We start from the raw sequence: 15,662 nt of genomic DNA, 5'->3' as shown, positions 1-15,662 counted from the left end.
AATAGGGCTCCATGGGATCTTTCCTTAAATCCATCTAAGGGTTTCCTGAAAAAAAAAAAATCTGTGATGCCAGACAAGTCCTTAGAACAACCCACTTGCTTTGCTGTCTGTCTCACCTAATTAATATAGGTTCAGGATTTATAAATTCATTCTACCAGTATTTCTTTATTAAGTTCCTATTATGTTCTAGGCACTGTGCACTGAGGGTCATTGTCGTTCAGTCGTTTGAGTTGTGTCCAACTCTGCATGACCCCATTTTAGATTTTCTTGGCAGAGACACTGGAGTGATTTGCCATTTCCTTCTCCAGCTCATTTTACAGATGAGGAACTGACGCAAACTGGGTTAAGTGACTTGCCCAGGGTCACACAGCTAGTAAGTGTCTGAAGCTGGATTTGAAATCAGATCTTCCTGACTTTGGGCCAATGTTTTATCCACTAAGCCACCTAGCTGACCCCACGAGGATATACAGACAAAAAGGTGAAATGATCCATACCTTCAAGAAATTTAGATTCCCCAGGGGTAAATATATGCACAGATATGACCATGCAAAATATATAAAAGCTAAATAGAAAAATAATGCCAAGTAAACCAAGAAATTTCAGGGAGGAAAGAAAGTGCTAACAACTAAGGAGATCAGGGAAGGCATTATGGAGGAGGTGGTAGTTGACAGTACTTGATGGTTCTTGAAAGAATCTAGGGATTCTCTAGAGTTGGAGGTGAACAGGGAGAGCACTCTAGGCATGGGAAACAGCCTTTGCTTTTGGTCTTATCCTTATTTATTTATTCACTTATTTATTTATTTCATTTTATTATTTGTTTGTTTTAAATATTTTTTAAAATTTTGAGTTCCAAATTCTCTCCCTCACTCTCACACACCTCCCACCCATTGAGAAGATGAGCAATATGATAACAATTATACATGTGAAATCATACAAAACATATTTCCATATTAAACATGTCGTAAAAATATTATATTTCAATTTGCACTCAGAGTTCTTTCTCATCATGAGATCTTTTTCATCATGAGTCCTTTGGAATTATCTTGGACCATTAGATCAGAGTAGATAAGTCATTCACATTATTACAGTATTACTGTTATTGTGTACAAGGATCTCCTGGTTCTGCTCACTTCACTCGCTATCAATTCATATAGACCTTTCTGGATTTTTCTGAAACTATCTGCCTCATCTTTTCTTATAGCACGATAGTGTTCCATCATAATACATACCATGACTTATTCAGCTATTCCTTAATTGATGACCATCCCCTCAATTTCCAATTCTTTGTCACCACAAAAAGAGATGCTATAAATATTTGTGTACATATAGATCCTTTTCCTTGTAGGATCATGGGATTTTAGGGTTGGACCTTAGAGTTTATCTAGTCCAAATAACGTTCATTTTATCGATGAGGAAACTGATGAAATGACTGACAGAACCTGTAACTCAAATCTAGGGCTTTTTTTCATTCTGCCTTGGTTCATGTCATTGAACATTTTTTTTTAAAAAAAGAAGAAACAACACCAAATCTCTGACCCCACCTTCCCCATACAATATTTGGAAATATTCAACAGAAAAACAAGCAGCCCATTTCCACTACCCCCTAGTATTAGTAGATATCTTCCTAGAAGAGTAACAGCAAGGGTGTGCTAGAATCAACTCAAATAGACTAGAGAACTAATTTTTTTTCAGTAGGAGCAGTCACATCTCAGGAATTGGCAAATGCTACAATCAGGACTTGTTTATTGTTTTGTTGTTTGTCCAGACTTAAGAAAGCGATGTAGAAAATATTAATAATATAGATTAAATTCAAAAGTATGTCATTGCTGCTGTCATTTCAGTCTTATGTAACTCTTCATGACCCTACTTGGGGTTTTCTTGGCAAAGATACCGGAGTGGTTTGCCATTTCCTTCTCCAGTTCATTTTACAGATAAGGAAACTGAGGCAAACAAGGTTAGGTGACTTGCCCAAGACCACACAGCTAGTAAGTGTCTGAGGCTGGATTTGAACTCAGGTCTTCCTGACACCAGGCCCAGCTGCCCTAAGTATGTTATACATATACTTTATTTTTGGAGAATCAGTTGTTAAACCTGTACCAGCCCATCCCTGGTTACAGCCACTCTGTAACCATGCCTGGTAAAATAATTTTAAGCAACAAAGTCAGGGCACAGGTCAGAGAATGAGAAGACAGCAGAAATTACCTAATTCAAGCACAGGTCTTTTGCTTGCTGAATGTCATTTATAAATTGGGTAATATCTAGCAACAAATATTCATTTACAGAGGGCAACTAGGTTGCGCAGTGGATAGAGCACCAGGCTTGGATTTAGGAAGACTCACCTTGCCGAGTTCAAATCTAGCCTCAGACACTTACTAGCTGTGTGACACTGGGTAAGTCGCTTAACCCTTTTTGCCTCAGTTTCCTCATCTGTAAAATGAGCTGGAAAAGGAAATGGCAAACCACTCCAGTATCTCTGCCAAGAAAACCCCAAATGGGGCCATGAAGAATTAGACACGACTAAACACACATTCATCAGAGAGATTTAACTTCTTAGCCTGTCTACCAGGAGCATCTTTCAGTTCAGATCTTTCCATAAGATGGCAGATCTATGAACAAACTTTAGTAGCCTTCATCTGCCTCCAGGGCAGTATCAGAGAGAATCACAGGATCTGAGAGAATCTCCCTTTGGATTATGTTTCTGAACTTAATAAAAAGTTGAACAGACCCCTGGGTTTCTTTTCTGTTGGCATACTCAGGCGTACTTAGGACACATGGAGACGTTGTCCATTCTGGATAAGATCACAAACCTAGAGCCAGGAGAAGCTTTGGAGGCTATTTAGTAGAATTTCTTCATCTGACAGATAAGAAAGCTGAGGCCACCAAGCTAAGTGACTTCCTCAAAGTCACACAAGTAATTCACACAGAAGTAAGATTTCAACCTAGGTCCTTCGATTCCAAAGATAGCACTTTCCCTGCTCTATCACATTGGGAAAAATCTTTGGAATCAGGGCGTAAAGCAGGAGGAAGCAGGAGTCTGGGGGTAGGGCAAAGAACACAGGACAAGAAGTCCTACCTTTATATCTATCTCATTTTGTACCCATAGCAAAGTCATTTAATCTCTTCATGCCCTGGCTTCCTCATCCATAAAATGCGAATAGTAATTACTTTGCATATATTTTTCATATAATTGTACAGCATAAATATATGTATGTGTGTTACCTGTTTCAGGAGAATGTAAGCTTCTTGAGGACAGGGACTATTTTACTTTTGTCTTTGCAACAAACCCCTGGACCTTTGCTAGAGAAATAAGTTAAGAAGAAAAACATGCACCAAAAAGTAACCCAGACCTATCCCTTCACTGATACTGTGTGAATCATGTAGTCTGTGTAAGTATGATGGTTTGGAAATGCTGTAAGGAAGACAGACTCCCTAGGGACTCTGAGCCACGTGGTCTATATCACTTTCTAGACAGAAAAAACTTCATAGGTCCCTCTGAAAAAGGAAAGATAGTTTTCCTGATAGCTGGGGGATCATAGATTTAGGGCTGAAAGAAACCTTAGAGTCCATAGAATTCAACCTCTTTATTGTACAGTTGAAGAAACTGAGTCAGCCCTAGAGAGGCTGTAACTCAACCAGTCACATGGTTGGCAAATGTCTGAGGTGGGATTTGAACTCATATATTCCTGACTTCAAGGCCATCATTCTGTCCCCTAAACCACCATGCTACCCAGTATAATCCAATTCTGTTCTTTGGTCAAGTTAAATAAACGCTGTCCTACATTTAATGTCTTGTTAGCCTGAATGCTTGCAAGGGAGGGTCCCTTTAAGGACAACAAAACCAGCAAGAAATTAATCTCTCTAGAATTTTCCCTGGAGCATAAGCTAGAGAGATTATATGTGCGAGCTCCTCCAAAATTGTATCTATGTCCTCATGTGAGGACTGAGGAATACCCTGACACCAGGATTACATTAATACCAGTCCTTCCTACTTTGTACGATAGTTGTAAAGGTCATATGAGACAATGTATTATGTGACTTGAAGAATTAAAGATAATGTGAAAATGTTATGTTATTATTGCTTCCTTTATCAAGGTGGAGATGGAAGCATGAAATATTGGATAGAGAGCTGGCCCCAGAAGATCTGGATTCAAGTCCTGCCTCCCACACATACTATGTGACTTGAAGCAAGTTATTCAACCTCATTGTGCCCTAAGCAACTCTCTAAAATCATATGTTACCAAACAGATGCTGATATGTGCAAATAGAGAAAAGTTCCTAATGGAGAGTTCCATTTACCAATGAAATCAGGTCTGGTCTCCAATAAAAACAAACCTTGAGATGATATACTCAGAGAACTAATTCAACCCATGTAGAAATGGCAAACGTGGGTATTCTGTTTTTCCCCTTCATACTATATGATAAGTAACCCTTGTGGGCTCTTGCTGTGTCCAGATGGTGCCCAAAGTGTGTGGTAATATCTTGGAAGTCTCTGCTGCTTTTTGTCCTAGGTGGAGCCAGCCTTATTCAGCACCTGCTGACCTAGAGTTTCTATTCAGAATAGTAACGTGAGGATGTCAAAGCCAGGATGGGTTTTACCCCATGATCAGATATTGGGGCTTATTTTTCTCCAGGGAAGTGCCAGCCCCTGTCCTGGTCTGGCTGTGACCTGAAAGGTCCTCTGCCCTAGGAAAACTCCTAGGGGAGTTCAAGGTCAGCTGCAGAGTATGAGAGAAAGAGAGAGGGAGAGAAACAGAGACAGACAGAGAGAGAGAGAGAGAGAGAGAGAACTGTACATTCTCAGAAAAAGCCAAAGTTCAAGGTCCCTTGATTTTCTTTTGAAAGCAGCTAAATAAAGCTCTTAATTTTCCTGCAACATTTGCTGTTCAGTCATTTCAGTTGTGTCTGACTCTTTGTGACCCTGTTTGGAGTTTTCTTGATAAAGATACTGGAATGTTTTGGCATTTCCTTCTCCAGCTCATTTTACAGATGAAGAAACTGAGGGTTAAGTGACTTGCCCAGGGTCACATAACTAGTGTCCGAGGCCAGTTTTGAGCTCAATGGGTCTTCCCAACTCCAGGCCCAGAGCTCTATCCCCTGTACCACCTAGCTGTCCCTCTTGCAACATGGAATTTAGAAATTCTAGACCCATCCCTTAGCAAGTCTTACAGGACACTCGTGAGGTCTGAGATCTTTGTTCTGTGGGGAGGGATCTCAATAGCTTCCTACTTAACATGTCCAGTCAGTCAGTCAATCAACAAGCATTTAAGAATAGGAATCTTTGCCTGTCTCAAAGGTGGGAGTTTCAAGAGAGGACCTAAAAAGATTCTTCCTATTGGACATTCTATAGCTCTAGAAAGAAATATCAAAAATTTATAGAATCACAGTCTTTAGAGCTAGAAGGAGACTTAAAAACCACCTAGCCCCATCTCCCCAAGTTACAGGTGTGTTTCGCTTTACTTTGTCACCTCTAGCACTAAGTGCAGCGCTCTGTATACAGTAAGCCTTTAATAAACGGTGTGGAATTGTTGGATTCTCCTCATCCTTGTCTATGTAAGATATCATAGAATCATAGGATCATTGGTTTAGAGCTGGAAGGCACCTCAGAGGTTATCTAGTCCAGCCTCACCATTGTCCAGATGAGAAAAAGGAGTCCCAAGGAAGTTAAGTGACTTGATCAGAATCAGAATCATACAAGTGATAAAAGGCAGAGCTGTGCCCAGGTCCCCTGGTCCCAAATCTATTGTTCATTCCTCCTGGGTTGCCCCATCCGTTTTTAAAAAACAAAGCAAAACCATCAGCCAACAAAACTTCTAAACTACTAAATGAAATACAATAGAATGAAGAATGAATACAGTAGAATGAAGAAATGAAGACACAGTAACTTCTTGTACTGGGCAGGTGGTAGCAGAAATTATATTCCCAGGCTACGGAACAAGCCCAGGTCAGGTTCTGCTTAGTGAATTAGTAAAGAAAAGAAAATTGCTATGAATTTGAGGAAGAATGAGACCATTTTACTGACCGTTATTGCAAATAGAAAATTCCACTGCAGACTAAGATAAGACACTTACCTGGAGGTGATGAGCAGCTAGGTGGCACAGTGGAAAAAGCACTAGGCTTAGGATCAGGAAGACTCATCTCCTGGAGCTCAAATCTGGCTTCAGACACTTATTAGTTGCATGACCCTGGGCAAGTCATTTAACTCTGTTTGCCTCAGTTCTCACCTGTAAAACATGAGCTGCAGAAAGAAATGGCAAGCCACTCTAGTGTCTTTGCCAAGAGAACCCCAAATGGGGTCACAGGGAGTTGGACAAGAGTGGAAAATGACTGAACAAAGGGGTCAGTCTGTAGCCGATCCTAAGGTACCATGGGACAGGGCATCCCCTTGCTGTGTATATCTTTTATGTGCCTAAATACTTACATACTGTCTCCCTACATTGGAAGGTGAGCTCCTTGGAGGCAGAGACTGATTTTTCCTTTCTTTGTATCCCAACAACTAGCATAGTATCTCACACAGAGTAACGCCTTGATAAAAGCTTGTTGACTGACTGACTGACCTCTACATCCCCAAACTCCTCTTCATGCCTGCAGCCCTCTTCTTTCTGGGGTTGCACATAAGGCTAAAATGTAAAACAAAGCAGTCTTCCCGAGGCTGCAGATAAACAGCTGAATTTGGGTTGCCACAAACCACAGCTTTCCTGTAGCCTGGCACTCTTTTCGCCTCCCAGCACATTTAAACTTTTTTTAAATGTTGCATGAATTATCTTTAAGTCCTGACTAGCTGTTGCTAGTAAACAAGACAGCACAGGATATAAACACAGGGAAAACCAGTTTATTCACTTAAGAGTGTGTCTGATAATTCTACAGATGACATATATATGTGTATATGTGTGTGACATATATACGTATATATGAATATGCACACACGCACACAGACACACACACACACACACACACACACACATATATATATATACAGAAAGAGAGAGAGAGTAATAGAGAAGATTGCTTCTGGTCATAGCAGGTACAAAACTTAGGCTGGAAAAAAATAATAATAGCTAATAATAATAGCTGACCTTTACATAACACTTAACTATGTGCCAGACACTATGCTAAGTGTGTTACAAATATTATCTCATTTGATCCTTACAACAACTCTGGGAGGTAGGCACTGTTACTATTCTTCCCATTTTTCAGATGTGGAAACTGAGGCAAACAGATGTGACTTGTCCAGGGTCACACAGCTAGTAAGTGTCTGAGGCCAGATTTGAACTCAGGGGAAAAGAGGATGTTTAACACTTGCTTGGAAAATGTTAGCACAGTTATTTGTATTAGGCCAAAAAATACAGTACTTTTTTTTTTAATCAGTCATCCAGTGAAGAGCATTTGTTAAGTACCAACTACATGTTTTAGCAGATAGGTAAAGAGAAGGAGACAACTTCCTTGAACCATGGAAGTCCTCTTGAGTCTCCTTTTTGTACGGTGATTAGAAGGAATGGAGGTAGAGTATTGAAGGTGACATTTGGCTTTCAGCTGTCTCCGCAGTAGGTGCTGAGACCTCGAAGAGCAAAAATGACAAATATAGAACGAAATGGAATTAGTTATGGCAACTCTTTACAGATCTCTTCTAGCTCTTAAAAACCACTCCTCTTACAACAACAAAACAAATAAAAACAAACAAAATCAACACCTCCCCCTTCCCACACCAGAGTTCTACGAAAATTCTCTGTTATCAGACATTCTAACACACGGTGACCCTGAGCATATGGGTATACAGATATGAAGACTTCCCTGGGTGGAATGGGTGGATGAGAACATTAGACATGGATGACTCTGGAAGAGATAATGAGGCTAACTGCCTCACTTAAGTCCAACTGCACCAGTCAAGACGTCACCCCATGATGTCACTGGTCTTCTTAGAAAATGAAGGATGTTTGTGCACTGTCTGCTCCAAATGCTTTCCTTCTCACTGGGCAGAAGCTCTGTCTTTGCTGGCAGGAAGTCGGTCTGAGGTGGAGAATTCAGAGGGGATCTGGTGCTCCAGGAAGAGGTAAGTTTTTCGCTTGCTTCATGACATGTCCTCACTGTATAAGCTGGCCTCTTCTTTAGTAACATTAAGGGCAAACTTCGAGGTCTGCAACTGCATGATGAGAGGTGGCTGATGTAAGGGGAAATATGTTGTATTTGTACACCCTAGGCTAGTCTGGGTATGTCAAGATCATTTAATAAGGAGGCACTCCTGGGGGAGGAGGGGTTTTGCTGGGTCATGCCCAGATGTCCTAACATGGGGGCACTTTTGGTTCCCTACCAAATGGGTGGGTATATGTAGCCTCCTTTGATTGGCTGCACAGCCAGGAAGGTTGTATATTTAAAACTGGTGAAACTGAGAAAAGCCCCCCTGTTTCTACCACTGGCTCAGATTCTTTCCTTCAAGCTCCTTCCTACTTTGTCCAGAGGATGAAGATCTCAGTTCACCCACAATGCCACCTCAGTGCCATGAACTGAAGCAGTGAGAAGGGAGGGTCTTTGTTCCCCTGCTCTTCTTCTTTTACCCCACTTAGAGAAATGGGCCTGGGGCAGGGGGCGGTTTGTTGCCATTTGTCCTCAGTTTTTCCATTCCATGTGCTGGTGGTCATCCCCACTTGACTCAGGAATTTGAGCCATGGGGACATTAGAGCCAAGATTACAGGCAGGATGATGCAGCCGGCCGGGCAGGGAAGCCCAAGAAGCCTTCGACCCTTGCACAAGGAAGGTTTTGAACTTGGAACTGGGTTGTTGCTGTTTGTCCTTCATTCTCCAAGAGGACCATGGCTGAGACTGTGCGTTCTAAAGGAGCTGCAATTAACTATGAACCTAATCCCCTTCTCTCCAGAGACTAAGGTGGTGTAGGAGGCTTGGGGGAGGGCAGGGAGATTATGCCTCCCACAGGTTGGGGAGTAAGTTTATATATTTGTGTTTATATCTTTGAGTGAATATTTCCTTGTAAAAGTGAATCTGACTGTTAGAGGTAAAATGAAACTTGGATGCAAAGGACTCCCCTTACACTTGGGGGATCACCACTGACTGGAGCTGGAGCCATTTGCTAGTGTCATTTCCCCCTCAATCCCTCTAAAGGGTATCAGAGAACCCTGGGGATGGGGTAAAATGTAATACATAACAATAATATAGGTAATATTATATATAATGTATATATAATATACGATGTATTATAATAACCTACATAATAATAAAATGCAATCTGGCCTTCAGGCAGTGGGGGCCAGGGAGTCAGTGTTAGCTTGGAATTCAGAAGATCTGGGTTACTGGAAACAACAGAAATGCAGGAAAGAAAAACAAATATCTCACCCAGGGACATCAACAAAAGACCAACAAGAAGACTATTAAGAGATTTCTTTCTAAAAGTACCCAGGAAACGCAGGGTGTAAAAGGAAGTCAAATAGAAGAAGAAATGGTAGAAAAAGAGGTCTGAAACACGATAGACTAAACTCACAACGCCCTGCCTACAGGTGTATCAAGGCTTGCATGTGGAACAGCGGAGTTCGATTGCAGAATGTGAAGGTACATGAAAGGGAAGAAAGAAGATACCAAGCTGGGATGAGCCCCTCTTTCTTTGGCACCTCAGTATTCTCTCGGAGGACACGCCACCCTACAATTGGCATAATTAGAGTAGAATAGATTCTGCTCCTTACAGTGGTGGCCGAGCCAGGCTTCAAACCTCAGGTTCTCTGCTTCCTAAGGAAGGGTGCTCTCCATCCTACCATGCTCTCCTTTAACAGACAGAGATTTAGAGGTGGAAATGACTTCAGAGGCTACCTAATACAATCCCTTCATTTTACTTTTTAATTTTTATTTTACCTTTTTTTCAATTAACAAGCATTTATTTCCTCTCCCTCCCACCTGCCACCTTCCTCCCTCCCCCACATACACACACAGTTGAGCAAAAAGTAAAAATAAAAAATGAAGTCTTCACAACAAATCTGTAAACTCAAACAAATTTTCACATTGGGCATGTCCAAAAATGCAAGTCCTTTACCTCTCTGTCAAGAGGTCCTTTGGAATCCTAGTCGGTCCTTGCACTGATCAGAATTCTTAAGTCTTTTGAAGTTGCTTTTCTTTATAACGTTGTTATTGCATAAACTGCTCTCTGCTCACTTCACTCTGCATCAGATCATATGGATCTTCCTAGTTTTCTCTGAAACTGTCCATTTCATTATTTTTTATGACACAATAATATTCCATTATATTCACATACCAGAATTTGTTTATGGTATAAACAGGCACCACTTAGTTTCCAGTTTCTTGCTATTACAGAAAGACCTATTATTAATATTTTTGTACATATCCATTCCCTTCATTTTACAGATGAGGGAACTAAAGCCTTAGGTGATTTACCCAAGGTCTTACATAGGTAGTCATGGAACAGTCGAGATCCAAATCCAGATTCTCCAGCTTCAAATCTCTTATTCTTTCCACCAAGGAGGAGCAGGCTGTCATGGCACTTGTACACAGCTGGACATCTGCTACTTTTCTTTTATTCCCTTCCTCACCTGGCTCTCCAGGAATAAGCATTCCTTTTCCATTGCTCCCACCCAAGCCTGCTAGGATAGGCACTCCACTGGAGCCCACGCCTTACTGAAAATGGGCAGATTGAGGGGGAGTGTGGAGTGAGAAGGGGGGTGGGGCAGGGCAGGGATGAAAAGCTTAGTGTGTATGAGACAACAAGGAAGGAAAACACTGAGAAATTTCTGGGTCTGACTGTTGATCCAAGGGGTGGTGGGGGTGGTGGTGGAGGCAGTTCAGAAGCTATCATAGAATTAAGAGCATCATTGTCAGATTGATACTATACTGTCTCCTAGCTGTCAGCCCAAGAATCTACAAAGAATTGAGACTCCCCTTTTCTGTTGTTTCTTTTCACCCCAATCCCATTAATCCACATTCCTTCCTTCTGCTCCCCCTTAAGCCTGCTCTCCAGGGCTGTGACAGACCCTAAGCCTTCCAGAAGATGGACTTATTGGTGTGTGCCTATATATGTGCGTCTATGTGAGCAAACAGGGGAGGGGAGGGGAGGGGGTGGGTGAGAGGGTTGAGTAACTATTGAGCAACAAGGAAGGACAAACATAGTTAGGTCACTAATTCTGCTAACAATTCCTGTCTCTCTGTAACAGGGCCAGGAGAGCAGCTAAGAGGCTATCCCAGAACCCAAGGGATCATTCAGTGATAGACACCTTACCACCCTCTTGCTGCAAAACCCAGAATCAGCAAAGAAATGCAACTCACCTTCCCTGCCTTATTATCCTTTGGGATATTAGGTAAGTGACCCATGGCTAGATACTAATTTAGAGAAGGAATGCCAGCAATGTGGGGGGTGGGGATGGGGAGTGGGTGGGGAGAAGATGGTTTTGCAGTAACTGATCTCTTTTAGGCCCAGACAGATGAGGTGTCCCAGGAGCGCCCAGGTACACTCCAATGTACCAGCAGCCCTCATGACGTGGTAGGGCTGCCTGGGATCCAGAGCAGGGTAGTGTCTTTCCCAGTCTCTGGAAAACATCCATTGCCCACAGCCTCCATTGTTGCTTCCTCCATTTACTGCCTTCTTTCTTTCCACAAAAGGGGCTCTGGTCAGGGAAGAAATCTAGTGACCAGGTCGCCAGACAGGCCAGAGTCCCTCTCCAACCCTCTTCCAGAATCTTCCCAGATTGGCCAGAGCTATAAAGATTGTGCCTTGCCTGCCCTGATGGTGCTTATGCTTGATGGATTCCAGTTCCTGCTGAGGTCCGATGGACAGTTTCTCTTCTTTCCTCCCATTCCCCTGAAGCATCCTACTCAGATCAGGGAGCTCCAGCTGGCTGCTTCTGGGACAGGGGAAAAATCTACTAAACTTTTTTTTCCACTTCGACTCCTCTGGCCACTATTCTAAAGGTCTCCATCTAGAATATGTGGCCCTGGGACTATGGTTGTTATGGGTAAGGAGAGCAATAAAAAGTTATAAGTTTAAATTCTATTCCCCAGTTCTTAAGCTCCTCCTCCCTCCCTTCATGCAGAGTGTGAGGCCAAGAGGGCAAGTTCCAGGCAGCAATCTATCTTTTTGCCCCAAAAGATAAGGCTGAACATGTTGTTCTTTAATTTAGTATCAGGAGAAGAATTTTATTTAAAGGGGCCCATTCCAAAGTTTGTATTTTTAAAGTAAAATTTATTCATTAAAAAAGAGTGTAGTTAAGTTTTAGTTTCTTTAGGTTGTCTGAGAAGCATAATGATGCCCTATATTATTCTGCTGCCTCTGGAGTCAGGGCCCCTGGGATCATACTAGGACTCTGACAGTTAGTGACCTATGACTTTGAGCAAATCATTTAACATGGCTGGACCTTCATTCTTAAAATGAGGAGCTTGGACTTTGAAGGATCTGCAAACTATTGCCCAAGGACCAAATCTGGCCTGCTGCCTGCCTGTTTTTGTACGACCTGGAAGTTAAGAATTTTTTAAATTTTGTTTTACTTTCAATTCAGGGGACAAAACAAGTATTTCTATGACATATTACAATAAAAAAATTTAAAAAGATGATTGCACATGAAACTGCAAACTTACCATGTACAATTTGCTATTCCCTCCAAATATACAACAAAGTTATCATGTAAATTTCTTTTTTTTCCTTCCCTCCCCACACCCCACTCCTGCCCTAGAGATTAGAGGCAAATAGGTATATATATATATATATATATATATATATATATATATATATATATATATGTAAGTAAAATTATTCTATACAAACTTCTATTTATCATTTCTTTCTCCGGATGCAGATAGCATGTTTCTTCATATGTGTTTTGTAGTTATTTATAATATTTGGGTATTTATAATATTTGGATATTTATAATATTTGGGTATTTATAATAGCCAAAATGATTTAGTTGCTCAAAGTCATTCTTAAAACAATGTTGCTGTTACTATACACAGTGTTCTCTTGGTTCTGCCCACTTTGCTCTTCTTCATTTCGAGCAAGTCTTTCTATGCCTTTCTAAGATCATTGAGCTCATCATGTCCTACAGCACAGTAACATTCCCTCATAATCATACACTACAACTTATTCAGCAATTACCCAATTGATGGAGATCTTGAAATTTCCAGTTCTTTGCCACCACAAAGAGAGCTGCTATAAACATCTCTTTCACATTCAAAATTATAATTCGTATTTGTGAATTTCCCTCCATCTTATTTTTACTGATTATTTTCTTTTAAAATTTATTTTGGTTTTTACATTTTAAAATATTTATTTAAAATATTTTGCCACAGTCTGCTGACCCCTCAACCAGACAGTCTCTGAGGTCCTTTTCAGCTCAAGTTTCCTCGGGGGAGAGAACACATGTTCTCTCTAAACTAGTCTTGCTTCTTCTTTAGGGATAGTTACACGTGTTTCTTGTAAGCGATGTAATGATAATAACACCCTAATAAAATGTGGTACAAATGTGCCTGTCAGCTCCATTCATCTTCTTGACTATAACTTTGTCATAAACACCTAATAGATTTTACAATGGAGTTAGCTTTTGGAGGGTTTTTGTGGGGGGCGGGGGACAGGGAGCAAAATGAGGAGACAAAGGAACCCTCATCATTTCTCCCAATATAAGCTTCCTCTGAAGCCACCAGCAAGCGTATCAGAAGGTGACCAGAGTTAAATTCTGAGCCCTGTCTTTACAAAAGGAATTTAAAGGCAGCAGACCTGTATTTGGCACAAATGAGACAGTGGTCTCTGACTTAAATGGGCAGTGAGGGCAGACTGGAGTGCCTGATCAACTTTTTTCTATTTTGTGGGAGAGTGGAGGGTTGAGAGGCTTGGGAGAAGGAAGGGAAAGGTCAAATACACAGAAATACAGAGACTGAAGTTTCTTGACAGCCTTAGGAAAATGTAGAGTGATATACAACTTGGGTTAGGGGCTATATTGGACTATGTGCCAGAGGCATGAATAACAAGGGGTGCTTGGTGCTTTGTCTCAAGATCTAACATAGGGAGAAATGCTTCCTTCTTGACTAGAGGGTGGCGCTTCCTCCCTACAGTTACAACTGTCCCCATACTTTGCCTTACTGGTACTCTTGAGTGGCACAGCAACATCTTATCACTAAGATCCTGTCACTAAGGTGCTCCTCTCCCAGACCTACCTTCCCCTTCTCCTTTGAAACACCGCGGAGTCAAGAACCAGACCACCCCCTCTCTGGACACGACTATGCCTGTGACCGGCCAATCTTCTGAATTACTGCCACTTTAACCGCCCAGCTCATTTACAACTATTGTTGCTCCTCACCCCCATAAAAATGCCTAGCTATATCTCAGTAAGTCCCTATACCTCAAGCATGCCTCATGCTTTGCCTTCCTGTGCTCTCTGTTCATACTTTTGTTTCTGTCTGGCAACCCTGTAAAACACTTTCAAAAATTCTGCCCTGTGGATGCCCATCAATTGAGGAATGGCTGAACAAGTTGTGGTATATGAATGTAATGGAATACTATTGTGCTATCACAAATGATGAGCAGGCAGACATTAGAAAAACCTGGAAAGACTTCTATGAACTGATGCTGAGTGAAGTGAGCAGAACCAGAACATTGTACACAGTAACAACCACAATGTGGGATGACTGACTTTGATAGAGTTAGCTCTTCTCAGCAATGCAAGGACCTAAAACAATTCCAAAAGACTCATTACGGAAAATGCCATCCACATCCAGAAATAGAAACATGGAGTCTGAATGCAGATCAGAGCAGACTATTTTCTTTTTTTTTGTTTTGTTTTGTTTTATGTTTTTCTTTTCCATGGTTACTCCCATTAGTTCTAATTTTTCTATGTAACATGACTAATGTGAAAATGTTTAATAGGAATATATATGTAGAGCCTATATCACATTGTATGCCATCATGGGGAAGGGGAGGAGAGGGAGGAGAAGAAAATTTAAAACTTATGGAAGTGAATGTTGAAAACTAAAAATAAATTAACTTATAAAAACAAATTCTGCCTTGTAAACTCCAGCTCAAATGCCACTTCATCCCTGATTCCCAAGTCAGAAGTGATCACTCAGTCCTCTGACTTTCTATACACACATACCCTACTTATAGGGAATAGATCCCCTCATTTTTTTTTTCTGCATCATGACATAGGTTGGTCAGTGAGACAACAAGCATTTTTAAAATTTTTATTTATTTTTTAAATTTAATTTTTATTTTCAGTTCTAAATTTTCTCCTTTCTACTCACTTCCCCACTTAGGTGGAAAGAAATATAATACCCATTATACACATGAAGTAATGCAAAATATACTTTCACATTGGCCATATTCCCCTCCAAAAGCAAGAAAAAACAAACAATGGAAACAAAATGCTCACTTTAAATCCATCAGTTCTCAATTATGAGTCCTTTGGAATTGGGGTGGATCATTGGATTGGTCAGAGTTACTAAGTCTTTTGCAATTGATTATCTTTATGATATTACAGTTGCTGTATGCATTTTTCTCCTGGACTTCAGTTTGTTCATTTCGGTTTGTATCAGTTCATATAAATCTTCCCAGATTTTTCTGAAACCATGTCTTTCATCATTTCTTAGAGCACAGTAGTATTCCATCATATTCATAAACTATAACTTTCAAAAACATGAATTAACATTTACTATGTGCTTAAGCACTAGCACTG

General features: G+C 40.9%; 1 protein-coding gene across 1 annotated transcript in view; it reads left to right on the top strand.

Annotated features, from left to right (window-relative positions):
• Nucleotides 1-11,136: 11,136 nt before the first annotated feature.
• LOC118837447 (inhibitor of carbonic anhydrase-like) overlaps nt 11,137-15,662 on the top strand; it is a 53,502-nt gene continuing 48,976 nt past the window's right edge. Inside the window, exon 1 of the mRNA XM_036744329.1 lies at nt 11,137-11,306. Within this exon, the coding sequence (XP_036600224.1) occupies nt 11,264-11,306 (43 nt within the window). The 5' untranslated portion in view covers nt 11,137-11,263. The remainder of the gene's footprint in view (nt 11,307-15,662) is intronic.

The sequence above is a fragment of the Trichosurus vulpecula genome, chromosome 2, assembly GCF_011100635.1.
Source record: "Trichosurus vulpecula isolate mTriVul1 chromosome 2, mTriVul1.pri, whole genome shotgun sequence".
NCBI lineage: Eukaryota > Metazoa > Chordata > Mammalia > Diprotodontia > Phalangeridae > Trichosurus > Trichosurus vulpecula.
The sequence above is the reverse complement of the archived record's forward strand: the minus strand, read 5'-3'. Positions and strand labels throughout refer to the sequence as shown.